The sequence below is a fragment of the Cystoisospora suis genome, assembly GCF_002600585.1.
Source record: "Cystoisospora suis strain Wien I chromosome Unknown contig_143, whole genome shotgun sequence".
In the NCBI taxonomy this organism is placed as follows: domain Eukaryota; phylum Apicomplexa; class Conoidasida; order Eucoccidiorida; family Sarcocystidae; genus Cystoisospora; species Cystoisospora suis.
This window is the reverse complement of record NW_027152945.1, coordinates 202-25,131: the sequence shown is the minus strand read 5'-3', so window position 1 is coordinate 25,131 and position 24,930 is coordinate 202. Positions and strand designations below refer to the sequence as shown.

Genomic DNA, 24,930 nt, shown 5'->3' with positions numbered 1-24,930 from the left:
ATCTGGATGACGTCGATGAACGTAGGAGACTGGGCTCTCCGACGTTCATCGACGTCATCCAGATGGAGTCTCCTTACAGGGACTTCTCCTGGTACCGCGACCCGTCCGTAGGAGGGAGCTTCTGCGGTAGTACTACTACTACTACCCATCATTCTTCCTCGTTGATTTCCTGCGCCATAGGAAGGAGGTCCTCCAGTTGCCGGGCGATCTTCTCCCGCACGAGCATCGAAGTAGGAGGAGGTCGATTCACGAGCAGCGGGGGGAGGTGCATAAGAAGACGGAGGAGGAGATGTAGGAGCAGCAGGAGGCGGCGGCATGGTCGATGTTTGCTTTTCGGGTTTGATAGGGGGATAATAGGAAGGAGGGGCCATTTCTTGTTTCATGGGTTTATACATATCAGAGGAAAGCTTCGTTCCTTGGTAATAGGGAGGAGGGGCCGTAGAGTAATTGGGCTCGCCACCTCCGTTAGAATAAAAAGATTTCGGAGGTTTCTGAGGATAGTCTCCCTTCTGATAGTCATGATCTGAACCGCCACCGTCTCCCCCAGTAGGAAATTTCTTCATAGGAGGCTTCCAGTCTTGATCGTTAGGGTTGCTGTCTTTGCCCGTCATCTTGTTAAGAGACGAAGAAAGAAAGAAAAGGATCAACACAGAAAAACGAAGCAAGCACGCAAGAAAGAAAGCAAGAAAGGTGAGAAACGGAGGGACAAGGAGGAGAACCCAAAAAGAACGGAAGGAAGAATCGACAAGGGACGGTGAACTTGGAGGAGAGAGAAGCGAAAACGGAGTCAAGCAACCACAAAATTTCTTGAAAGAAGAGAAAAGAGGGCGAAGGCAACTCTTTGTGAGTCTGGAGATAAAGATGTAGGACGAAAGCGAAACCAAACAAAATACAATACAAAGTCGGAAAAAGAGTGAGAATGAAGAAGAACTGTCGTCCTGAGGTGTATGTACAGCTGAGGTGATCTTCTTCGAGATGGCTAGCTAGCTGCAATGACACCCGAGCAGCAGCAACAGCAACAGCGAGTGGCAGGCACGTCGCAACGAAAGCAGAAAAGTCTCGGTTTCTGCTACTTTGTCTGTTGCTTCCCCTTTTGGGAAAGACAGTCACGTCTATTTACGTCTTCTCAAAGACAAGAGAGAAATGCGGACAAACAAATTGCACGAAACAAAAGCCATCTCTCTTCTCAATCATCCATTGGAGAAGCTTGTATTAAAGAAGTGAAACACGAGGACCGTCGTTATCATCGATTCCTAGTCGTCGTCCACCTATCATAAGGCAAGCAAGCCAACTAACTCCCTGCCAGCCAAAACGAGCTGGAGAGGGGAAGGTTCACCGCAACAGCGGCAGAAACCGAACGATCATCGAGATAGATGGCGGCCGGTCGTTGGGTGGGTTCCGCAAAAGCCTTCGAGCAAAGTAGCAAAGTTACTCAGCGAGCGACCCAGCAATTGCCCAGCAACATGTCAGCATAGACACCACCTACCTAGTCCCTCTGTACGACGACGCATCCTACCACAAGCGGGCGAGCTGCCCGTTGACTCCTACTCGTCCTTGCAGCTGTCAGCCGAAGCAGCAGCTAGCTAACTACGTATGTCGGCACCTTAGCCTTTTCTCTTCCTGCCCCGGGGCTTACAGCTCACGAGCCCTAAATCCTAAACAGGGTGGTGAGGGTTGTGGTGACGATGATTAGGCATGACGAGAGCGATGGGGTTTCTTCACAGACCTCACTCGATTCGCGAAGCTCGAACTCTATCTCTGAACACATCACTTCCGCTTACCCATGGCCGTGTCGAGAATAGACCGACTCCTGTCTGTATCTTTCTCTTGCTTCTCTTCCTCTCTCTTTTCGTTTGTAAAACACTTTTAGGAATAGTAGGAGTCTGTCTTTTCTCTCCCGAAGTAGGTTTCTGTGTGAGGATGAGAGACCATTGATGCAATCAGAAAGGAGAAAGCAAAGAAGAGAGATGCAGGTTTCCTTTCTTTCTCGCCCCCTCCGATCAACAGGAAGATACTAAGAGGAGTTTCTCTGACAGCGCTTGAGAAGAGATGCTGTTGCAATTGGTAAGTAAAGTCGGAGGACTTCTTCGTTAGTTACGATGACTCCTGCTTCTTCCTCTTCTTATTTTTCTTTCTTTTTTCCTCTCCCCTCTAGCTTTTCATCCATCGTCATGCTTCTTTCATCTGTCTTTACAAATCTTCTAAGAACGGAGTAGACAGAATTGAAGCGAAAAGGGAATGTGGGTCGGCTTCCCATGTGCTCTACGGTCTATTGTCATAATGATTAAAAGAGCCAAACTTTTCTTCTCTAGCTTTTTCCTCTCTTGAACATTTTGCTGAAAGTTCCAGTGAACGGAAAGATTTTAGGAAAGAAAGAAAACAGGAGAAAGAAGAGAAGAAAGAAAGGAGGCTGGTCCGGTTAAAGACTCGATTGGCTGCTGGCCGTTTTGTGTGCCTCCAAGTTGACCTCGGTCTTATAGAAGAAGAAAATGAGATAATCCTGAGTCAGTTCGCTTTTTCTAAGTGTGTTCCAGTGACAGAGAAATCGATAGATACAAACTCCCACACTCGTGGGCCAGCCCTCTACAGAGTGAGTGTAGATAATTATTTATGTCTTCTCTTGGGGGCGATTCCATCCATGCCTTGTCCTTTCTCTCTTTCTTTCCTTTTTCTCTCTGCTTCTCTTTTTCATTACGCTTCTCTCTTCTTCATGAGCAAGAAGAGGAGGCTTTCCTCTATGCCTCGGACGGAGAGAGAAGCGACCTTAATTTGCTTCATTCGATGTTCTTCTTTAGCCGTCTCTTCGCTCTTCGTCCCTACAGAGAGTTCATTCGTTTATGAAGGCCTGCGTTCGTTTCTCTCTCTATCTCCCACTCTTTTTCATTCCGTTCTCTCAAAAAAGATTGCATCTCTTTTAGAAGCGAGAATCGTGAGGAGAGAACATATTCTTTTCATTTCTTTCTCAGTTGCGAGAGGGCCGGAAGCTCTTCATTTTGATAGACCCAGATACACGACATAACTCTCAGTCACTTGGGTTAAGCTAAAGTCATGTGTGAAGTGAGAGATAAGAGGGAGAGGCATGCGAAACATATGACGGCATCCTGGCAAGTTAAGCAGTAGGGAAGACCTTCTTCCTTCTCTTGTCTGAATACTTTCCTTAGATAGTGTGGTAAAGACGCAGAAAATCTTGTAGAGAGAAAGAACGAAGGGTTTTCTTCCATTTGAAAGAAGCTTAGGCAAAGAAAGATGTTCATGAAGCTAAAAGATAGAATGAAGCATAAAGAAGTGAGACACAGAGGATGGTTTAGTACCGAAGGAGATGAATTCGGGGGTGGAAAGGCAAGTGCAACTAAGGAAGCCATTAGGGACCGCAAAGAAACACTTTGTATCCAAGCAAAGAAGAACGTATAGACAGATCCATACCGAATGAAGAAGTCGTTGCTCGATGTGAAGATGACGGAAAGAATGAAAAGGAGGAAAAGCTTGGATTATGAAATAGCAAAGAAAGAACATACTAGGTCATATGGTAGAAGTCAAAGTCTGGCAGAAAGGAGGGCATAAGGCAACTATCTGAAGTTCAGCCGCAGTCTTCTTCGGGTGTACATACACTCACTTCAACATAAGGAATAGAATATAAAACCTTGACCTAACTAAAGTATTTAAGTAACCTTCACCTATCTTCTTCATTCCTTCTCTCTTATCATCTTCTCTCTCTCTCTTGGTAGTCAAACGACGACCTTCCTACTACTGGCTGGTCTTTCTCTCACTTCTTTTTCCTCCAATATAAGCCGAAGAAGATCTTTGTATGGGTGGGGGAAGTGACTGAGTGAGAAATCGATCTCGAGACGGTGTCGGCCTTGGGGCTCAGATGCTTAACCAGCGAAAGAGAGAAAGATTCTCATATAGCCTTCAAAGAAAAAGGTTTAAAAGAACTTCAGCTATACCTAGCATACATAGCAGATAGCAGTAGAGACATGTATAGGCACTGGCGGCTATCGGAACTCACCCATCTTTTGTCTTGCTACCTCCCGCCGCCAGTGCCTATACATGTTTCTACTGCTATCTGCTATGTATGCTAGGTATACCTGGTCTTTCAGCTGAAGTTCTTTTAAACCTTCTTCTAGTTAAACGAGGCGAAGGAAAGACATCTGGATCTTTTCTGAGTTGATGAGAACAAGAAGTGAGGAGCCTAGAAAAGAAGATAGTTAAAAAGACACGTGTTTCTATCTTTCTTTCCTTTTCGGACAACTGTGTCTACCTTCTTGCCTTCTTCTCTCTCATAGATAGCCATGCTCGGGCCTTCCCTTCGTTTTGACTCGATTCTCACTACCCTACCAAACCACATCATCTACTCTCCTCTAGCGACAACTACTGCCTACTCACTCATATCGAATCTTTTCCTTACTCTTCAACTCTCTCGCTCTCTTTCTCCCTATTAATCGTCCTCTATCTCTTCTTCCTTACGGTTCCTTATCCCCAAATAAGGGCCAAAAGAGAAGTGAAAAGGGAGAAGAAAAGACATCTCGACTCTTGGAGACACGAAAGCCCTAGACATCAGCGGACATACACCCGAAGGAATTGACGAAAAGCGAGGGAGATAGACAGGTTCACACAGCTATCGTTACATCCCATGCAATTCTCTGTTTGCCGTCTTACGTCCTCTCTCGTCCTCTTCAGACTTCTTGCCAACTCCCCCCTACCCCTGTCTTTTCTTTCTTTCTTTCTGTGTCTTGAGCCTCCTGCTTACTCTCCTCCTCTTCCTGGTCTTCTTCTACTCCCTTCTACATATCTTTCCTTCTTTTCTCTCTCCAACGTTGTATCTGTGTATCTCACTTTCTCTTCAATGTCCTCTTCTTCTCTTTAGCTAGGTATCTCTTCAGTCACAGCCATCTATCCTTCTGAGTGTGACTATCTCCAATGCATGCAAAGATGATAGAAAACAACACAAAGAAAGGAAACTGAGAGCCCCTCTCTTCACCATAGAAACACCCGACCCTCCAGGGAGAAGCCATGGACCTCGTGGGGGGGCTAGGCTTATGTATGTCAAGTGCCTTTCCTTATGCTTCTCTCTACGTACATGTATTGCTAGATATCTATGTGCATGTCTATATGTGTATGTATGGAGGTGTGTATCTCTCTTTCTCTGTCTCTACGATGGCGTGCATGCACCAAGGAAGGATGGATGGAATAGCGTGGTGTGACAGATCAATAATACCTCTATATAGGAGGTTTGCATGCATCTAGGAGGTATGGGGGTGAGGGGCAGAGAGTGTGAGAGAGAGAGAGAGCGACGTCTCCGCTCCGACAGTTCAGAGCTATCAAATCACATGAGAAAGAGTAAAAAGGAATGAAGGAAGAGAAGAAGTAGAAGAACACAGTTCAGTTCCTTTCTGTCAGCTTCTCAATCTTTAGCTTTTCAGAATCTTCCGTTCGTTCTTTCATTTTCTATCTCTCTTCGTGGCTTTTTTCTCGTGAATCTTCCTCTCTTTTCTTTCGGCTCTTCCAAAATGGTAAGAAGCAAAGTCAGAAGGGAGAAGAGAAAGAAGCGAAGCAAAGAAAGGCATCAGACTTTTTTAGAGATGAATACTGGAGAACGACACACATGGGGGAAGGAGGAAAGGAAGGCAGAAGTAGTAGAGAATGCAAACCTTCTCCTTTGGTCTATCACGAACGACAGAAAGATAGAGATACACAGGAAATCTTCCTTCTTTCTTTCTCATGCAGGATGGATAGATAGATAGATAGATAGCTAGGTAGTCAGATAGATAATAGAAGACGCACGTTCACTCTTCGTCTCTCTTCCTGGATCTAAGGGTTTCTTTTCCATCATGTCGATCTCTCTCCCTCTCTCACTCTCTTTTTTTCTTTCCTACAAGAAAGAGAAAGCGCGTTTCTTCTTCTCTCGATCCACCAAGCCTACCTTTATTCTCTCTCTTCATGCAGACTCCTTCTTTTGGTAATTTTCTTCTCGTTCATCTTCCCTGTCTCGTATATCGCCCTCTCTTTTCCGTGTTCTTTTTATCCTTTGCATCTCCCTCCCCCCTTTCTTTCTCTCAGTTACATTGGTCTCTTTTTCTTTCTTTCTCTCTCTCGTGTTGGGAGACGAAGGGAGAGAAGGAAGTCACAGACACCCTCTGTCCTCTTCTTTGTGGTATTTGGTCAGAGAGAAGAAGATAAGTGTTTTATTCTTCTTATGCTAAAAAGCAAAGAGAGAGATAGGTAGAGAGATAGACAGGCGGAGAGACCCCAGAGAGAGAGATAGCGAGAGACAATGAAGATTCTTCTTCACGTGAGGAGACAGATGAAAGAGAGTAGAGAAGGTTGCTTTTCCATCTAGATAGTATGTGTATGGAAGCATGCACATGTATAGATACAAGCAAACAGTCACAGCCGATCTACTCTTGAGGGAAAGAAGGTGGTATTTCTTTCTGTCGTCCCTACATACTCTTCTTCATCCCCATACATATCTAGATGGAGATGGATACGTAGAGTTAGATGTCCATAGACTCTTCCTTTTCACTCTCTTTCTTTCCGTTCAAATTTATCTTTATCTTTCTCTCTTGCTTCTCGAACTCTCCGTCATCCTAAGTACTTCTTAACTGTTACCTCTAGATGTCTCACGTCGTCCAACTCCTTCTCTCATCTCTCCTTTACAATAGAACTCTCTCATTTCTTTCTATCTTTCTCTCTTTTTCATCTCTTTCTCTCATTCTTTCTCTGCCTTTCGGTGTGTGATGTGTCTATAGGCGGCGTCTCTAGCATCGAAATTCCGTCCTCTATTAGATCGTGTTCTAGTCCAAAGAGTTTCCATCCCTACCAAGACGAAGAGTGGTTTGTATCTACCCGAGTCAGCTCAAAAGAATCTAGGGGCGCATCTCGCTAAAGTTTTAGCCGTAGGAAAGGGAAGGCCCAACCTTAAAACGGGTGAAGTCATCCCTCCATGTGTACAGGTACACATAGACACTCCAGCTTTTATCTATCTATCTCTCTATCTCTCTCTCTGTCTCTATCTATCTATGTATCTTCCATCTATCTATTTACCTTTGATCTATCGATCTATCTACCTTTCATCCATCTACCTACGTATCTATCTATCTTTAATCTATATAGCTTTCTTTTCTCCATCTTCAATGTATCTGTCTACCTATCTGTCGGTCTTTTTCGTCTGTGTATCTTCTTCTCGTCTTCCTCTATCTATGTTCACGTCCCCACATACATACATGTACGAGTATGGATGTATCAGTAGGTATGTAGGTGTATGTATGCATGTATGTATCCGTATGTACGTATGTATGAGAGATAGAGAGGGGGAGTGATATACTAGGTGTGAAGTCTGTTATGTTTGTTTCATATGGGAATGTATCAATTTACCTCGTCCCATTCCACTTGTAATCATCTTTCTCTCTATAGATATGCATACAGGTAGACATCTCTCTCTCTCTCTCTATGTGTAGAGATAGATTCTACATAACTCTATGTAGACATGCTCGTGGAGGAATTATTTTGCCGAGAATGTTTTCTAGAGAAACATCTCATAGTCACCTTCTTCTTTTCTCCTGTCTTTCTCTCTTTATCTATCTATCTATCTCTCTTTAGTATGTCTCTCTATCTGTCTCTATCTCTTTTCTTCTCTGTATCTGTTTCTATGTGTCGTTAATCGATCTTTGTATGCCTGGACCCTAGAGCCTATCTCTCCCTCTCTCTCTCGGCCGTCGATCTAGCCTACCTAGTGTCTACACGCCTCACCTTCCATAGAAACTAAAATAGACAGATAGATAGAGGTAGAGAGATAGGTAGGGATAGAGAGATAGATAGAGATAGAGAGATAGATACATTCATTCCTCTGTTTTTTTCTTGTCCCCTCAATCTCTTTCTCCAGCTCCGGTGTATGTCTATCTCTCTTCCACAACTGCATGCAAAGTCTTCCTAATGTGTTGGATCTGCTTTTGTCGACTAAAGAAGAGGAGACCAAGAGAGTGACGTATGCGATTCCTGCTCCTCTACACTTCCTGCCTTTTTTTCTTCTGTCTTGTCTCCCGTTTCTTGTTCGTAGTTTGGATGCATGGGGTGTATGTACATCTCGGTTTTTTCTCTGTGTGCATGCGCATGCAGGTGGGGCAGACGGTGGTAGTGCCGGAGTATGGAGGGATGAAGGTCGTGATTGACGAAGAGGAGCTTCACGTCTTTCGATCGGATGATCTTATTGCTGTCGTTCAAGAGTGAACAATTGATAGAGAAAGAACTTCTATCTATATACACACAGCCTTCTTGGTCCTCTTCTTTTCTTCTTTTCTGTCTTTTTCTCTCTCTCTCTTTCATTCTCTTCCTTCTGTTTCATTCATTCTTTATCTTTATGACCCCCTATGTTGTTCTTTCTCTTCTGAGAAGTTCATTCCTCTGAGAAGGAAAAGAAGTAGTCCGTACATACATAGACATAGATAGATAGATATACATCTATACATAGATATATATTTATGCATATGTATACATAGATATGTATTTGTACTTACGTGCGTGTGGTACCGGATGACTGAAGCGAAGAAGAAAGGGTCTCTCGGTCCTCCTTTCTTTTTTCTTGTTGTGAAGGGTCTGTCCGTGTGGAAGGGAAAAGAAAGAAAGAGAGAAAGAGATGAAACAGTGCTCGTGACCGACCCTCTTGATGGGTTTGTAAAGAGGAGGAGAGATAAAAGAAAGAAGGAAGGAAAGAAAGAAAGATACCTTCTCGAACTCACGAAGAGAAGAAAAGAAAGAGAAAAAGAAGAGAGCGGAAAGAGAGAAGAGAGATACATACCTGTCGTAGTGACGATGATGTGGGAGAAGAAGAAATAGAGTCTTTTCATGTGCTTCTCTCTTCCGCTCGTTATCTTCTTTCTTCGACTTATTATTTGGTGCGACTGCAGAAGAAGAAGGTCTACACAGTGAGTGGCAGGGTGGTATGTATTGTGAGGTGAATCGACTTTCCTTCTTCGAGTGTACATGCACCTTGGTCTTTTTTGACTTCGATGCAAACCACTAAATGACAACGACGATAGATCCATCCATTCTTCTTTGATCTTCTTTCGTGATCTTTTTCCTAGATCTCTATAGAGACAATCCCAAAACAGAAAGGAAGAGCTTTTCTTCTGTACATACAGAGGGCCACGATGCACATAGCTGCTCCTTTCCTTTCCTCCTCCTCCTCCACTTAAGTCTTTGCTGACCTACTCGAAGTCTTTGGAGAAGAAGATCAGTGAGAAGACATTACTTCTATTAGTAGCTATTCATACACTCTTTCTTAATGTATTTCAAGTCAGTAAGCCTCAGCATCCATTGTAGGGAAGGAGACCTACTTTACTTCCCCTTTCTTTCCCAGAAAGGACAGCAAAGAGAAGGAAGAAATAAAGATAAAAGAACACACTCCTACTCCTCCCTGTTAGGACCCCGCTCTCTTTTGCTCGTCCATTTGGAAGAAAGATCTCTTTCATCGTAACGTGGTACTTCTTCACTCATCTATTTAGGCCTTGATATTCTAGAGAAAACCTTTTCTCTTCATCCTTTCTGTCTGTACGGTGTACATACACCTCAATGATGGATATGTGAGTGACAGAGGGAGCAGCGGTGGTGGCAGTTGTGGTGATGCTTCTCTCCCCATTAGAATCATGCCCCTCCTGTCATAATTGACTATCTTCTAAATCGATCTCTATCTACACGTATGAAGCGAGGTGCCTCACCAGCATGTCTATCTCCGTGTACACGCGTCTACGTGTAGGTACAGAGAGAGATAGAGCTACTCGTCTCTCTGTCTTCATATAGAGTCATTGGAACTGTATAGACAAATGTATATCTATATGTAGCTGTATGTGTAGACGCATACGAGTGTTTTGAAGTAGACGTGTGGATACAGATGTATATCTAGATGTAGATTCTCCTCATAATGTAGTAATAGTCGTCTGTCCTAGTATTAATCTGCTTCACAGTGTTTAGTAAGAAAGTAGCTGCTCTTGCTTTCTTCTTACCGAGGTGTCTATACACCCCGGGGGGGAACGTTTGGCTGAAGTTTCGATTCTGAAAAAGAAACATCCTCTGAAACCTCCTCTTCTCTCCTAGGTGCACACCTCACTTTCTTTTTCTTCTTCTAAGCACATTCTTTCTTTTCTTTCTGAGAGATGACTGAGATAGTGATATAGAAAAGTAGATGGATAGTCAGGTCGATTCATCGATCGATAAGAGAACAACTTGAAAAGAAGCAAGTCGACAAGAAGGAAACAGAAATTTAAAATTAAACAAAAACGAATCAAAGAGAGAAAAGGAAGTGGAAAAAAGAAGATAAAAGAAATATTTTGAGAAGGACAGATTTCTCGCCAAGACAGGATGAAACAGAGAAGATTGTATTCTACCTTCAAAAGATGGAGTCTCTTCTTCTTTTTCTTGTCTCTTTTGTATTCGCTCTTATATCTCGTAGCTGTCTCATAGTATCTCTTATAGCTCTTCTATTGCATGTTCCTCACTCTCTCTCTGTTACGTTCTCTTCTTTTCATACTTGACGACCCAGACTTTGCTTGGCTGATAGATAGATTGAGGGAGGATACATGCATACATACATGCAGGCTGTCTCACATGGAACTAAATGTATCTATCTACCTTTAATCTATCTATCTCTCTTTAATCTATCTATCGCTCTCTTTAATCGATCTATCTATTTGTTATGGATGTCCCCATGTATAACCCATCCGTGACATCGACATCCCCGTCACGGACAAGTGAGAGAGATAGCTATCTATCTCTTCATGTATCTCGAGCCTACCTATCTTTATCTATCTATCTATCTATTTTCGATCTCTTTATCTATCTTGAATCTGTTTACTGTCTTTGGTCTATGTAATTCTTGTGTCTCTATTCTCTATCTATCAATCGCCTCTGTCCTCCTCCTCCTCATCATCACCGACACTCGATCCTCCTTCTCCTCCTCGGCGTTTCTTCTTCTTTTCGTTGACCTCCGTCACATGCAAAACGACAAAACGACCGAGAGAGGACAAAGGGACAGGGATATACACACATCTACATAGATATAGAAATAAATAAATCGACAGATATAGATGTATAGATACATATGTATCTACATGAAGAACGAGAGTCGACGAAGCGAAAGAGCGAAAAAGAGGCACTTGAAAAGGAAAGAGAGACGAAGGAGGTAGGAGCTGAGCTGTTGGAGAGGGTCTACCCTTTCTTATCTCTTTCTTTCTCACTCTTTCTTTAGCAAACCGATTCTATTTCTTCTTCTTTACACAGCGAAACCCCTTCTCTCATAGCCAATCGATCTATCTCGAATCTCTCGATCTCTTCATGTCCGTGTGGAGGGAATCTCCTCTTCACCTTGAGGGAAGTCTCCTCTACCAAGAAGGGTTTGGACGAAGATTGAGAGAAAGCATGCAGTTCCATCTCTCCGAGAAAGGTAGAAAGAAAAGGCAAGAGAGAAAAAGAACCTTTCTCTTCTCCCTCTCTTCTCTTCTTCTTCTCTTTCTCTAGAAGGGTTCTATAGCCGAGAGAGTCTCGGCAACGTCTACAATCTCTTGTAGCTTCCTTCTTTCCTCTTCTTCTTCTTCCACCTCATCTCTAAGAGACCACCTTCCATCTCTGTAATTCTCAATAGTATTCCTATCTCCTTCTTCTTGTTCTATCCTTCTTACTAGGGTTGTCGAAGAGGGAATGTTTGAAGAAGAATGGAGAAGAACTCTCCGAGAGAAAGGCTGCTGCTGGCTGTGCGCCATAGGGGTGCCCGTGTTTCTCTTCTTCATATCTAGGAGGATCACAACTCTCTCGCCCCTCCCTCTTTCTTCTTTCATGCCTTCATCTCCACCGGTTCCTCTCTTTATCACTTTCGCCATCTTCTTTTTCTTCTTCTCCTTTTCTTCTTCTTCTTCTTGTCTTGCGTTGCTTATTGCGTGTGTCGCTTTATCGATGGCAGTTCTCTGTAGAGTACACAGTCTCGTCCCTTGAGAATCTCTTGTCTGACGAGGAGGTACGGAGAGGGACGGATCTAAATGAAGGGGGAAAGAGATGCGAGGAGAGGAAGAAGAAGAGAAATCTCTTGTATTCCTTCTTGATCTTCTATCTGTAGGAGTAGGAAGACGGTTTAAGACCTCCACATCGACTTGGAGAAGAGGATGAGACGATGAAGAGAAAGAAGAAGAAGAAGAGTAAAAGCGCGAAGGAGGAAGAGCAAAAGACTTCTCTTTCTTCAATGAAGAAGATGAAGAAACAATCGACAGAAAACTGCCTTCTTGTCTCTTCAAGGAAAGAGGGAGAGAAAAAGAATTAGGCGGGAAGAGGTCGATAGGAGGAATCTCGGTATTCTCATCTACTGCAAACTTCTTCTTCTGCTTGGTCACCCTTTTCTTCTTCGCCTCTTCACAATGAAGAAGATTTCTCTCGTCTTTTATTTTCTTCTCTACCGCATTGCCATCCGAGAGCCCTTCTCCCCTACCTGAAGAAGAATCTTCATTGCATTCGCCTCCCTCTCGAGGACGGGTCTTTCTACTCTCTCTCATCATCTTCTCTTCTTCTCTCTCCTCTTCTTCTCTTCTCCTTCTGTTTCTCTCTCTTTCCTCTTCTTCTTCTTTTCTTCTTCTTCTTCTTCTTCTTATCTTTCCTTGATCCGGCGAAAACATTTGATCGTTATGATCTGTCCCTTGACGCCTGTAGCTACTTTTCCCTCTTATGATCTCCACATCCGCATACACACACCTTCTTTCTTCTTTCTCTTTTCCTCTTCTTCTTTCTCTTCTTCCTTGATCTTCTTCTTCTTCTTCTTCCTGTCGTTGTCTTCCTTGGACGCCTTCATATCTATCCTTCTGTGCACACGAAGTCGCCGCGAGCCGATTCCGTTCTTCTTCTTCTTCTTCTCCCCCTCTCTCATCCTCTTCTTCTTCTTTTCGTCGACCTTCTCTCCCTCTATTTTTTGCATGCAATGGAGGCTGGAGTTGTTCCTTTCGTACTCTTCTTTCTTTGTCCTTGGAGAATAAAGTTTGTTCATGGGCTTTATCGATAAGATCGAGTAACCTTAACTGCTCTGCGAGCTCTTTCTGCTGTCTCTCTAGAAGCTTCTGAAGATCCTCTGCTTCTCTTGTGATAGGAAGATAAGCCGGATCGCTACGGTGACGGGGTTCTCCTTTCTTCTCCTCTTTGTTGAGCGAGATTCCTCTTCTTTCCTTCATTTCTTCTTGCATTCTAGGGGACGGATGGATGGACGACGAGGAAGAAGATGAAGGTCTTTGCTTTCTCTCCTTTTCTTTTTTTTTCTCTTCTTTGAATTGGATCTCTTCATAATCTTCATCTTCTTCTATGACTGTCGTTTCCTTCTTTGCGATACTCTTCGTGCTCTTCTTCCTCTCGATGGAGCTTGTCCTTCTCATGTTCTTATCTTCTTCCTTCTCTCTCTCAGAGATTTCTCCTTGTCCTAGATACGGAGACCCCGTGGCGAGATGAGGAGAAGCACCAACATGAGAGCGAGAAGAGGGAGCTGTTGTATGAAGAGGAGATGCATCGAATGAAGCATGTCGGTGTCTATCCCTTTCTTCTTCTTCTTCTCTTTCAAATGAAAGAAGAGAGTCTCTATTCTCTCTTGGACTTGCTTCCTTCTTGCTAGTTTGATTAGCTTCATAAGTGAGGAGTTCTTTCTGTGGATCTTGAGAAGGCTTCAGGTAAATCTTATGAAGTAACCTGACTCGATTACTGCTACTCTTATTCACTAATCTCACGCCATTCTCTTTCATATCCTCTTCTTCTTCTCTTCTTTCTTTTCGCCCCACTTCTCTCTCTTCTTCTCTCCTCACTCGTATCTTAGGGAATAGCGGAGAAGAAGAAGAAGAAAGATGAGCTTTGTCTCTGTGGCACGAGAAGTCTGGGGAGACGGCGGGTGTGAGAGTTCGATGAGGAGAGGAAGAATCCGCAGGATGACCATGAGGAAGAGAAGGAGAAGAGCGAGGAGCATGCGAAAGACGAGAAGAAGAACAACAAGAACAACATCTCTCAGCTTGGACAGGAAGATGAAGAGAAGAAGAAGAAGAAGAGAGTCTTCTCTCTCTTTCTTTACATACCGAGCCTTCAAGAGAAGATGAGAGAGGCGGGGCAGGCGGAGGAGAAGTTGAGGATGGTAGGAGTAAGACAGATGAAGAAGAAGAGAAAGTCTTTGTTTCTCGTCTTCTACGGAGGCTTTCGTTCCCGGGTCGATCTTCCATCCCCGATAAGATCTTTGTATGTAGATAATCTTCTTCTTCTTCTCTCCTGCCGGTTGCTGCCTGCATAGGAGTATTATGAGACAGAGAAGACTGAGAAGGAAGAAGAGAAGAAGGAGGTGTGAGAGAATGAAGAGACTGCTTGGGATGAGAATGGCCCCCTTCCGCAGAATTCCTGTGACTCGCGGGGTGCGATGAATGAGACGAAGCCGACCAGTGTAGATAGCACGGCGGACATACAGGAGGAAAATAGCAAGAAGAACGAGGGGCAGAAGCAAAAGAAGACCAATGCCTACAGGAACTGTGATGAGAAAGAGAAGCGGGATAAGGGATGTGAAGACAGGGGGGAGGGAGAGAACAAGGAGCGGCGGGGGGAGGACAAGGAGGAGGAGGAGGGCAAGTAAGGGGGAGAGAACAAGGAGGGGGGGGAGAAGAACAAGGAGGGGGAGGAGAAGAACAAGGAGGGGGGGGAGAAGAACAAGGAGGAGGGGAAGAAGAACACGGGAGGTATATTTCACTTGTAGTTCTTCTGCGTGTAGTCTTTGTACTAGCGAGGGGTGATGAGTGTCTATGAATACTTTGGTGCTCGTGAATACCCCAGTGAGGAGGAGGATAGACGTTCTCCTCGATCATACGCAATGAAACATCTTGATCTTTCTCTCCCACAGAGAAGGGAGGAGAACAAGAAGCGGACGATTCTAGTCTCCTCCTCCTCCTTTCTTTCATCTGACACTCCTCAGAGAAGGCATTGTCTAACTGTTGGTCTTCTTCTTTTTCTCGTTGTAGAGAAGCTTGTGAATCTAGCCGTTCTTCAACTCCTTCTCTCTTCATCTTGGTCTCTTCTCTTTTCTTCCGTCTCCCCGGAGGGGGATAATGTCCCTGCATTTCAGCACTACCGGACCTACTATTCGTATACGTTATATCTGCGTTCATATCATCTGTCCTTTTAAGATAAGAGGGAGAAGGAAGAGGGAAACCTTTCACACCCTCAAAAGCTTCTCGACGTCCATCTAACGAACAGGAAAGAGGCCGAGGCGGATCTGGACTAGTCAGACCGACCTTCTCGGGGAAGCTCCGTCCGTAAGAAGGACAAGCTGACGTTTTATAATGGGTACTCTCTCTGTTTGCTTCTGTCCTTTCTTCATCGTCTTTCCCTGAAAGAGAAGGAGGAGTGAATTCTTTCTTCTTTCTCTCGCCCTCCTGAGAGCTACTATAGAACGCCATAGGAGAAGAGAAGCGAACTGTGTTCCTACAACGAGAATGCAGGGGATCTTCTCTTACTCCTCTTTCTATCTCCCCCTTCTCTATCTCTTCTTCTTCTTCCGGGTGCTCATGAATAGCTTCTCTCTTTGAAGTCTTAAGAGGTCGCTTCTCCCAACCTCCTGTCCTGTAAGAAGAGGAAGGAAGGATAGAAGTGGATGGGACGGCATTGTTTCGCATAGGGACAAGATTTTCTTGCTTATCTCTTTCTTCTAAGTCAAGATCTCTACTGAAAGACCGACTGAAAGAAGAAAGATTTCTATTCGGCTCCTTTGAAACAGAACTTGTCTGAGGTGTATGTACACCTGAAGGAGAATGGCCACGTAGTAGCTTGAGCGACGATGAAGATCCGTTTTTCTGTCGTGCATTTCGATGAGGAGAAGTCGAGAAAGAAGGAGACGAAGAAGGGAGAGGAAGAGAAAGAGTGTGAGAGTAAGGATTGATATTCTTTTCTCCCTGTTCTTCTTCTTCTTCATCTTCTTTTATAGAAGGTAGCCGTCTTCTTTCTTCTATTGGGGATGGAGAAGAAGTGTTCGTCTTCTTTGGAGGGGGAGAAGGTCTCTTCATGAGGTAGTTGCATGCGGCCATAGCTAGCTCAGCTACAGGCCCATTCTGTCTCGAGGCTGTATGAATAAGAACCTTGGAAGCCTCATCATTGGAGATACAAAGATATCTTAAAAGGAGAAGTTGTTGCTTCGTAGATAAGACAGGAATCGACGGCGATTTCCTCACTAAATTCACAGAAGAAGAAGATGCTGAAAGAGAAGAAGAGGAAAAAGGATAAGTTTTCGTTGGAAGAGTTAAAGACGTTTCTCTGCTTCTTGTTGGTTTATCTGAATCGCCATCTAGCTCTGTTGATATCGATGCGTCTTCCCTAATGCTTCTCTCTCTCTTTTTCTTCCTCTGTTCATCGCCACACTCTTCATCCGACGTTCTTGGGTCCTCACTACTTGAGCTACTGCTGGAGAAGGATAGAGAAGCATAAAGAGAAGAAGTCCTCTTCTTACCAAAGTTTCTCTTTGAAAAGGAAGAAGAGTCTTCGCCAGTCCTTCCCTTCTTCTCCTCATAGTGTCTCAAAGGAGAGAATAAGCTTCTTCTACTACTGTTGCGACTTCTTCGTCTTCTCTCCTCTTCACTGTCATCTTCACTATCTCTTTCATAGTAGGATCGCCAGACATTGCTGGCCTTCCTATCTCTAATCCTTAGCTCAATCTTCTTCCTTCTATTCTCTCCCTCCCCCTGCCTCTCCCACTTCTTGTAGAAGTCTCCATGACTTGTTCTTCCTATCATCCGTGCTCTTTCTTTCTCTTTTTCCTCTTCTTCTTCTTGGTGAGGTGACACGGAGGCCGGAGAATCTTTTCGCCTCTTCTCTCTCTCTCCTCCATCTCGACTGTGGGGAGAAGACGGACGTCGATACTCAATCGCTTTCGCCGCTAAAGCAAACTGAATAGCTGTAGAAGACGGAACCCGACCAACAGGTTTCTGCTTATTTCCTCTCCAAAGATCATCTGACCGAGGAGAGGAAGAAGAAGAAGGAGATGCCTTCGAAAAAGAAGAAGAAGAAGAGAAGGTATGAGAAAGGTGGCGAGCACTCCCACGATGATTAGCGTCGCTATTATTGTTATGCGAAGGCGACGTTGAGAGAGGATGGTTAGATGGAAGGAATCGATGGTGCTGTCTTCTTCTGCTTCTTCTTAGGATCGATTTGTAAGGTGAGGTGTCTTCTTCTTCTTCCATACTGATTCATGGATGAAGAATTTCCTTCTCCCAAGTGTCATTTTTCCACAGAAAACGTCCACTTACACTCACTACGTTTTTGCTTAGGGGGCAGGCATCACAAGAACGATGGAAAAGAATGAAAAGGAGAAGAGACGCTTGAGGAAGAAAAGACGAGAAATCTGTAAAATAGGAATGCGATGGTTTGGAAAAGCTACGGACAGAGGAGACAGATTCAGAAAGAATGGCAAAGACAATGTGAAGAGAAACTGAAGTCGTTCTCGTCTTTCGTTCAAGAGAGATGAGGTACACACCAATTCTCTGTGGTCTATATACGCTGTAGTATAAGGTGTATATACACCCTCATACTCCCAAGTGTACATACACCCCAACACTACGAGGTGTACGTCCCCCCAAGATTAGCAGCTGTACATACACACTAATATTCTCAAGTGTCTATACACCAACCTATTACCAGGTGTATGTACACCCTAATACGACCAGGTGTATGCACACCTCAATACCAAAAAGAATAAACCTCCAAAGTGAAAGTTGTCTACACACCTCAGTATCAAAGAGCACCTGAATAAACCTTTAGCAGTTGACCGATCCGACGACCCGTGAAGAGAGAACAAATCAAAAAAGAGAGATCCTTCCCCAGCGTCTCGCCAGAAGCTCATCCATAAAATCTCAATGAATGGAGCTCCCCTGCCTGTCACCAGTGTATAGATGCTTAAGACACTGCATGCGAAAGCAAGCAAAAGAAACAAGGAAGGAAGCGAAGGGAAAAAAGCAGAGATAAGCCGCCGAAGACGAAAGAGAACAGAAGAGCGCGACCGCCAAAACAGATACACAGATAGATAGATAGAGGCCCCGTGTTTATCTTTTTTCTCCTTCTCTCTACCGTTATGCACAACACTCGAATACATAATAGATACCTGACTGTTTCTAAGCGAATGAAAATGACGGCCCTGCCGATCTCAATAGAAGAAGAGAGGAGAGAAATCAAACGCCGGGGAAGGAAGATATGAGTTATGAGAGCGTGCAAGAGGACAAGAAAAATTCCGAAAGACTCCCTTCAAGAATCAGCCAGAAGTTTCTTTCTTTCTTTTCCAGAGAAATCTTAATCTTTTGCTTGAAACCACGAGAGACATTGGCAATAGTTATCTCTCTGTCTCTACTAAGAAGAAGAGAAGAGGAGAAGGTGAGAGGTGAAGAATGAAACGAGAAGGAGAAGGAAGCGTCCACAGAAACACAGAGAAAGAGAAAGGCTGATGCTCGACAACCCACGATGAAAAGGGAGGGCGATCTTAATTTCACCTTCTGTCTGAGGTGTCTTTCTCTCCTTCACTGGCATGTCTGTGTCTCGTGTAGACAGAGAGAGAAAGAAAGAGAGAAAGAGAAAGAAAAGGAGACAGAGCAGTAGGCGATGATCGATCAAGCTGTTTTCTTTCTTGAAGAAGAAAGGGGCGGGAGGGCCGGGCGACGTCCGCAGAATTGAGAAGAATTCTAGATTTCATTCCCAGGCACACTCGATCGATCTATCTTTCGTTAGAGGGGGAATGAATGATGAACAAAGAGAAAGAAAAGAAGGAGATGAACAACTTGAGAAAGGTAGGGAGAGAGAGGTAGATTCTTCATGGAAAAGATGAGAGTCTTCTTCTTTCTTTCTGACGTAGGACCACTCGCATGCTAAGAAGCACAAGATGACCTCTCAACAAGCTCCTTCTTCTTCTTCCCTTCTATCATAAAACACGACATCTAACGTACGACTTCAGAGCTTTCACATGCTCTTTCTTCTTTCTTTTTCTCTTCTTTCTCTTCTTTTCTGTCCTCTCTTGGATTTGTGGTTCTCTCGATTTTCCTTCATCTCCTATGTAAGCCTACTGTGCTGAGAAGACATGAGTGGAGAGATAACTTCCCGAGCTTTTACGAAGGAGTCTTTTCTTCAGTAGCTTTAAAGAAGATACAATCGAGACAGATTTCTTTCTCCGTCGATGGCTTCATTCACCCGGCTCCTGCTAGTCCAGGAAATTAGCCTGTGCAGTATTGAGCTCTGGGACTTGGCGGGGAAAGAAAGAAGAAAAGGATGAATTCAAGCCTACAACTTCAGATAGACAGGACTCGCTCACATACATCGGGGGGAATCCATCGATCCCGTACTATATGCCGCCCAGAAGAAGCTTATAAATAACCCTGTCTCGGATAATATTACCACGGTCACTCCGAATCTTCTCTAAGAAGGAAAAGGAGAGGAGAAGACGGCTATTGCCTGGCTAAAGTGGCGCTATAGCGTAGATATCGAGACAGAGAGAGAGACATGGAATGTTCTTCTTCGCGTGAATTTTTTCCGGTGTACGGAGCTTCACGAGATATCTTTTTATGCCTTTTGATGAGACGAAGAAGGAATAGAATCTTGTGTAAGAAATACCTCTCCATCTCTCCTTTTCGCCCTCTGCTTCAGAAGCGCATTCTGCTGGTCACCGGGATCGAGACATCTACAGGCTTATCCACAGAGAAAGATAGAGTCTAGACAGGTGCAGTAGTTAGTTTTAATGAAGCACTTCTCTCTTTTTGACTTTTCGTTTCTCTCAAGCGCCGTCAATGTGAAGAAGAGACTTGGGGTGTGCTGTAAGAAGAAGGGCGGGGCAGCAGTAAGGGTCGATCCTGTATAGTTCGAGTAGAGAGAGGTCTCTGTCTCTTTTCTGTCTTGGGTCTGTCCATTCTCTTGAAGCGCACTTCTCATTCACAGGATCAGACCGCGCTAATTTCTGAGTATCACCGAAGAATAAAGACGCTCGTCAGGTTATCGCTTGGATGAAAAGAGAGAAGTTACGTTCATTCACTCGGAAAGACTTAAGAAAGAGTGGATAAGCCACACATCGTTGCTTCCTCTTCTTACGTCTTCTATCTGGTCAGATGCAGTTGGTCTCCCTTTCTTTTCTCCTTCTATCGTAGAATAGTAGAGAATAAGTGCATGATAGCTCTCAGGTCTTCCCCCTTTATCGATGGACAGAACAGAAGAAAAAGAAGAGAGATAGTTTATATTTTTCTTTCTTTACTTCACTCGAGGGATCTCGAATTGATCTCCTATTAACCAACTTATTCCGCGGTGCTCTGAAGTATCGCCTATCCTTCATAGATCATTCTGATAAGATTCATAGAACATAGAAAACACAGAAACGAAGAAGGAAGACAAACAGTGAAGAGTTAGTTGGGCAGCTAGCTTTCTTCTCCGTAGCAATAGAAGTAGTTGTATTAATCGGGGAGCGATTCTGTCCCTTCTTACAATGGAGAAATCGTCGGCTCTTTCCTTCTTCCTGCTTGGAAAGACCTGTCTCCCCCGTGTATGTATCACGGATACCCTTGTTCTCTCCCCTCCTTCTCTCCTAGTCTTCTATGATGAGAGGGGCGACTTGAAATAATCCATCATATGTGAATCTCTATCTACACATATATATTGATATAGATAGATAGATATTCTGTAACTGTGAAGATGTATATACCCCACAGATGTATCTAACTATTTAGGATGTCCACCTACACATAGATAGACATCTGTAGACAGACAGATATAATGAATGAACAGGTATGACTACTCCATGCTCCCAGCTAGAGAAAGATTTCATACAAGTGTGCATATGAACAACCTATCTTCTACCTATTTACTATCTAACTGCCTCTCTCTAGAGATGTGTAGACCGCTCCCTCCTTGGAGATAGTCACTCTCGGAACGAGCAAGTCATCTCTCTTTCTTCTTGTCTCCTGAAAGCGCCGTCTCTTTTTTCAGAGGTCTCTCGAAACTGCCGTCTTCTTGTGTGGCAATAGAGAGAAAGAGATGGATGAATCATCCTATTCTTTCTTGCATGGGAAGATAGACCCGCAGGAAAAGAAGAGAAACCTGCCTATCGGGGCGCCTCGCCAGCTCCTTCATACATACATTTAGGAGTGAGAGAAGGGTATGGTGCTTGAGTGTCTAACGGTCTATCATTATCTTCTTTTGATATTCTCCGTATATAAGCCGGAGGCCTTCTTTATTTATAAAACCTTGGATAAGGAACAAGATTCTTGAAGTCTACTGGGACCGTAAACATTGTGACGAAGTCTCAAGAAGAAGAGAAGAGAAAAAGAGAAGGAAAACCTGAGAAGAAAAAGAAGAAAAGAAGAACGAGTGAGAAAGAAAGGGCAAAACAGAGAGATACGACTAGATCTCGAGAAACTCTACCGACACCTCGCTACTACCTAGGAAAGTCCGTCTGTCTCTAGGAATGAAAGAAAGAGGACAAGAGGACAGCTGTGCAGCTGAAGTCTTTCCATCCAGCCTTTTTCTCCTTTCTTGGTCTCTTCGTCTTCTTTTCTTCTTCTCCTTCTTGTTCTTCTTTCTTTAATGGAAGCGTATGGGTTTGCGGTATGTATCTTCAAGTGCAGGTATGAATTGCTTTTTCCATCTTATCTGTCCAGGGAGGTCGGAATACTTTTTCTCGTATCTCCAGTCGGGCTTTAACAGATGGGTCGTCTCTGTACATACACACGCAAAGCGACAAACCCATTCACTTCTACAGAAAGATTTCCGTACACAGAGACATACAGACAGACGCACATTCTCATTCATACAGATAACATACAGACATGCAGTGTAGTCTCTATGGAATTAGAGATGGAGAAAGAGTAAAGATCTGCTGCGATCAGTTGTTTTCTACGGTTTCGAAAAAGAAAGGAGAGAGAGAAAGGATGGATAGATAGATAGATAGATTACAGATAGACAGATAGATAGATAGACAGATAGATAGATTATAGATAGATTAAGAATAGAGTAAAGGTAGATTGAAGATAGATAGATAGATTAAAGATAGATAGATTATAGATAGATTAAAGATAGATATATAGATAGATTAAAGATAGATAGATAGATCAAAGATCGAAGAATAGACTGAGAAATTCAGCAGCCTCGGGGGGAATCAGACTCGACTTCAGTTTCCTAGAGATCCTCCCTTAGCATGGATTGCTGCGAACTCTCACATAAATACTCTAGCTCCACATGCACACCATGGAGAAATAGAGATTTTAGATGTGAAGAAAGGAAAAGAAAGAGGTAAAAGAAAGAGAGAAATGCGTTGGAGAATAAATAAGGACAAAAGAAGTCGTTGCCAAGATTCTTCCTTCTCTTGTCATGTAGCCTCCTTCTTTCTCTTCTTCTTCTTCTTATCTCAACCTCTTCCTAGACTTTCTCTGCCTGCTTGGCCTACAGTCTTACCATTCATCGCCCTCACTCTTCAGAAGGAAATGAAAGAGGAAAAAAACAAAGAGAAGGAGGAGGAAAGCAACCTTCTTCTTCTTCCTCTCCATTATGAATCAATCGATTTATCTCGATTTCTAATCCATCTCTCTATCTACTTTTGATCTATCTACGTATCTGCCGTTTTCTCAAGAATGAGTATAGCACGACATTCTTCTTCTCTTTCATCGTTAGTCAATCCAACTATCTATCTTTCTTTCTCTATCTTTAATCTATTGATCTATCCATCCGGAGGCTCTTTATAAGGGAGACGGCATCTATCTCAAACGAATCTTCGTAGAAAGGATAGATAGCTCTCTATCATTCTTCATGAAAAAGGATAGCTATCTGTCTGTGGCTCTTCTTCATAAAGAGGATAGCTATCTTGTCAAGCAAGGCGATTTCACTTACTATCCATTCATCTTCTTGGTATAGCACAACAAGGAGATTTCTCCTCTGTTGAATTGTCCACCTTTCCTTGATCTATCTTTGATCTATCCATCTATCTTTAATCTATCTCTTTATCTTTCTCTCTCTCTACGAATAGTTGAAGAAAACTCTGGTAGAAAGGAAGGGAGAAGAAGATCAGTCTCTCTCTTGAGACTGCGATAAGAAAGAAAGGCAGCGAGGTGTCCGCAAGAGAGAAAGAAAGAGATAAAACTGGTCGACTCTTCTTCTTCTTCTTCTTGTCTTTCTCCTTTCAAATCCAGGAAGAGATGGAGAGAGAGAGTCATAGAAAGCAGCAAGAAAGATCCTTGGAGATAAGCAAGCAAGCAAGTGAATGATTGATTAAAGAATAGACCTTTCTGTTATCAGCCTCTTTCTGTTCACATCCGGGAAGAAAAGACAAGAGACACATACCCAGATACATATGAATGGAGACGTGAAGAGAGAAGAAGAAGAAAGGCTAGGTATACACACATGTAAGAAAAAAGGAAATCCCACACACTTTGCTTTGCACTCCGTCAAAGAAATCCCTTTCTTCTCCGTTTTACAAATGACCACGGAGAAGACTTTATCCCCTAAGCCATCTATCTATCGATTGACAAGTTTCTTCATTTCTCTCTCTTTTTCTCTTTCTCGCTCTCCTTTTCACCGACCTCTTCTATACATCTACGATCCTTTCGCTCTCTCTCTCTCTGTACATAGGAGAGCTTACTTTTCTCCCTTATCAACAGGACAGGAATAGTGATCGACTTCTACGACGACACAGCATTCCTCTTCTTCTTCTTAAACCTCTCAGAAAGAGAAGAAGAATTCTTCTTCTTCTTCTTCACTATCTTCATTTGACTCTATCTTTCTTCTTCTTCTCTTTCCTTTCTTTCGCTGGATTCCTTGAGAAGTCTTTCCATAGCAAACGCAAAAGAAACAGATATCGGTAGGGGACCGATCCGGTAAAGATTTCTTGCTGACGAGATCATCTTCATCTCTTTCATCGTCTCCATTACCATACTAGGACAGAGGGAATGACGATCCCTCTCTGATACGACTGCTGAGGTGTATGTACACCCGAAGCCTTCTGGCCAAGGGATCTGTTGACAGAGGAAGAAATGGAGATGGAAGAGCCTCCATTCATTTGGCTCGATGAACGTCTTATGAAACAAAAGACTCTCTAACCAATCTGAAAACTCAATGACAACAGAAAGATCTACCTTTCCTCCTGTTGTCCTGTCTTCTCCGTCTATAAGCCGAGGAGGAAGTTCATGATCAGAAGAGTCACCGTTGCTATCTTCTTCGACACCTTCTTCATTTCTTTGAAGAGCAGAAGAAGAAGAAGCAGGATAGTCACTCCTCTCATTCTTATGTATTTCTTCTTTTTCTTCTTGTTGTTCTGTATCTTCTTCCTTGTGTATCGACACACATCTTCTTTTGCGTCTACGCTTCACTACTGTATGGAACGACCTCCATGGGAGTCTCCATGCTATACGGAGATGATGACCAGTCCATCCATTCGTCTTTCTCTCATGAGGAAGTCGGCCTGTATTCGGAGAAGATAGGGGGCTTGAGAGATGAGGCTCTTTCTTCTTCATGGAGATATTCCATGTTGGATGAGCGGCCAAGCTATCAAGGGAAGCTCTCTCATGATCTTTATGAAGATCCGATAGAAGAGATCTGTTGACATGTGTGAGGAAACAAGAGAGCTTGTCTTTCGAACTATCTCCATCTTCAGGTAGAGGAAGGAGCTAAAAAGACAAGAAGAAGGGAGAAAGGATGTACAAGATCACGTCGGGAGGGGTGTCTCTATCCTATCAAAGAATGCTTTAGAGAGAGAAAGAGAAACCCATCCCCTCACCCTATCTCTCCTTGTTCGACTTATCTCTTAGCTTGGACACAGATCGATACGTAGATAAACTGCTATTCTCTTCGCGGACTGTGAAGGAGAGAGAGAGCCAAGCTACCTCCCTATCGACCTATCTCCTCCATCTGTCTCAGGGAAATGTAGAGATAGAGAGATTGAGACAGATA

At 43.5% G+C, this 24,930-nt stretch overlaps 5 protein-coding genes across 5 annotated transcripts; 1 reads left to right on the top strand and 4 right to left on the bottom strand.

Annotated features, from left to right (window-relative positions):
* Nucleotides 1–27: 27 nt before the first annotated feature.
* On the bottom strand, nucleotides 28–2,287 carry CSUI_000321 (uncharacterized protein; the record flags this gene model as incomplete). Its single annotated transcript, XM_068060555.1, has 1 exon — nucleotides 28–2,287. A coding segment is annotated over exon 1 (582 nt), but the record flags the coding sequence as incomplete, so codon positions are not given.
* A 2,936-nt stretch (nucleotides 2,288–5,223) lies between these two features.
* CSUI_000320 (chaperonin) lies at nucleotides 5,224–8,982 on the top strand. The gene is made up of 3 exons (XM_068060554.1): nucleotides 5,224–5,510; nucleotides 6,747–6,950; nucleotides 8,113–8,982. Exons 1-3 carry the CDS (start codon nucleotides 5,508–5,510, stop codon nucleotides 8,221–8,223), a joined length of 318 nt encoding a protein of 105 aa, XP_067927472.1. The 5' UTR covers nucleotides 5,224–5,507; the 3' UTR covers nucleotides 8,224–8,982.
* A 1,210-nt stretch (nucleotides 8,983–10,192) lies between these two features.
* On the bottom strand, nucleotides 10,193–19,346 carry CSUI_000319 (uncharacterized protein). Its single transcript, XM_068060553.1, has one exon. The coding sequence runs from the start codon at nucleotides 17,208–17,210 to the stop codon at nucleotides 11,502–11,504; it is 5,709 nt and encodes a 1,902-aa protein (XP_067927471.1). The 5' UTR covers nucleotides 17,211–19,346; the 3' UTR covers nucleotides 10,193–11,501.
* A 57-nt stretch (nucleotides 19,347–19,403) lies between these two features.
* CSUI_000318 (39s ribosomal protein mitochondrial precursor) lies at nucleotides 19,404–21,910 on the bottom strand. The gene has a single exon (XM_068060552.1). The coding sequence runs from the start codon at nucleotides 21,799–21,801 to the stop codon at nucleotides 21,574–21,576; it is 228 nt and encodes a 75-aa protein (XP_067927470.1). The 5' UTR covers nucleotides 21,802–21,910; the 3' UTR covers nucleotides 19,404–21,573.
* A 1,467-nt stretch (nucleotides 21,911–23,377) lies between these two features.
* Nucleotides 23,378–24,793, bottom strand: CSUI_000317 (uncharacterized protein). Its single transcript, XM_068060551.1, has one exon. It carries the CDS (start codon nucleotides 24,492–24,494, stop codon nucleotides 23,757–23,759), a length of 738 nt encoding a protein of 245 aa, XP_067927469.1. The 5' UTR covers nucleotides 24,495–24,793; the 3' UTR covers nucleotides 23,378–23,756.
* Between the last annotated feature and the right edge of the window lie 137 nt (nucleotides 24,794–24,930).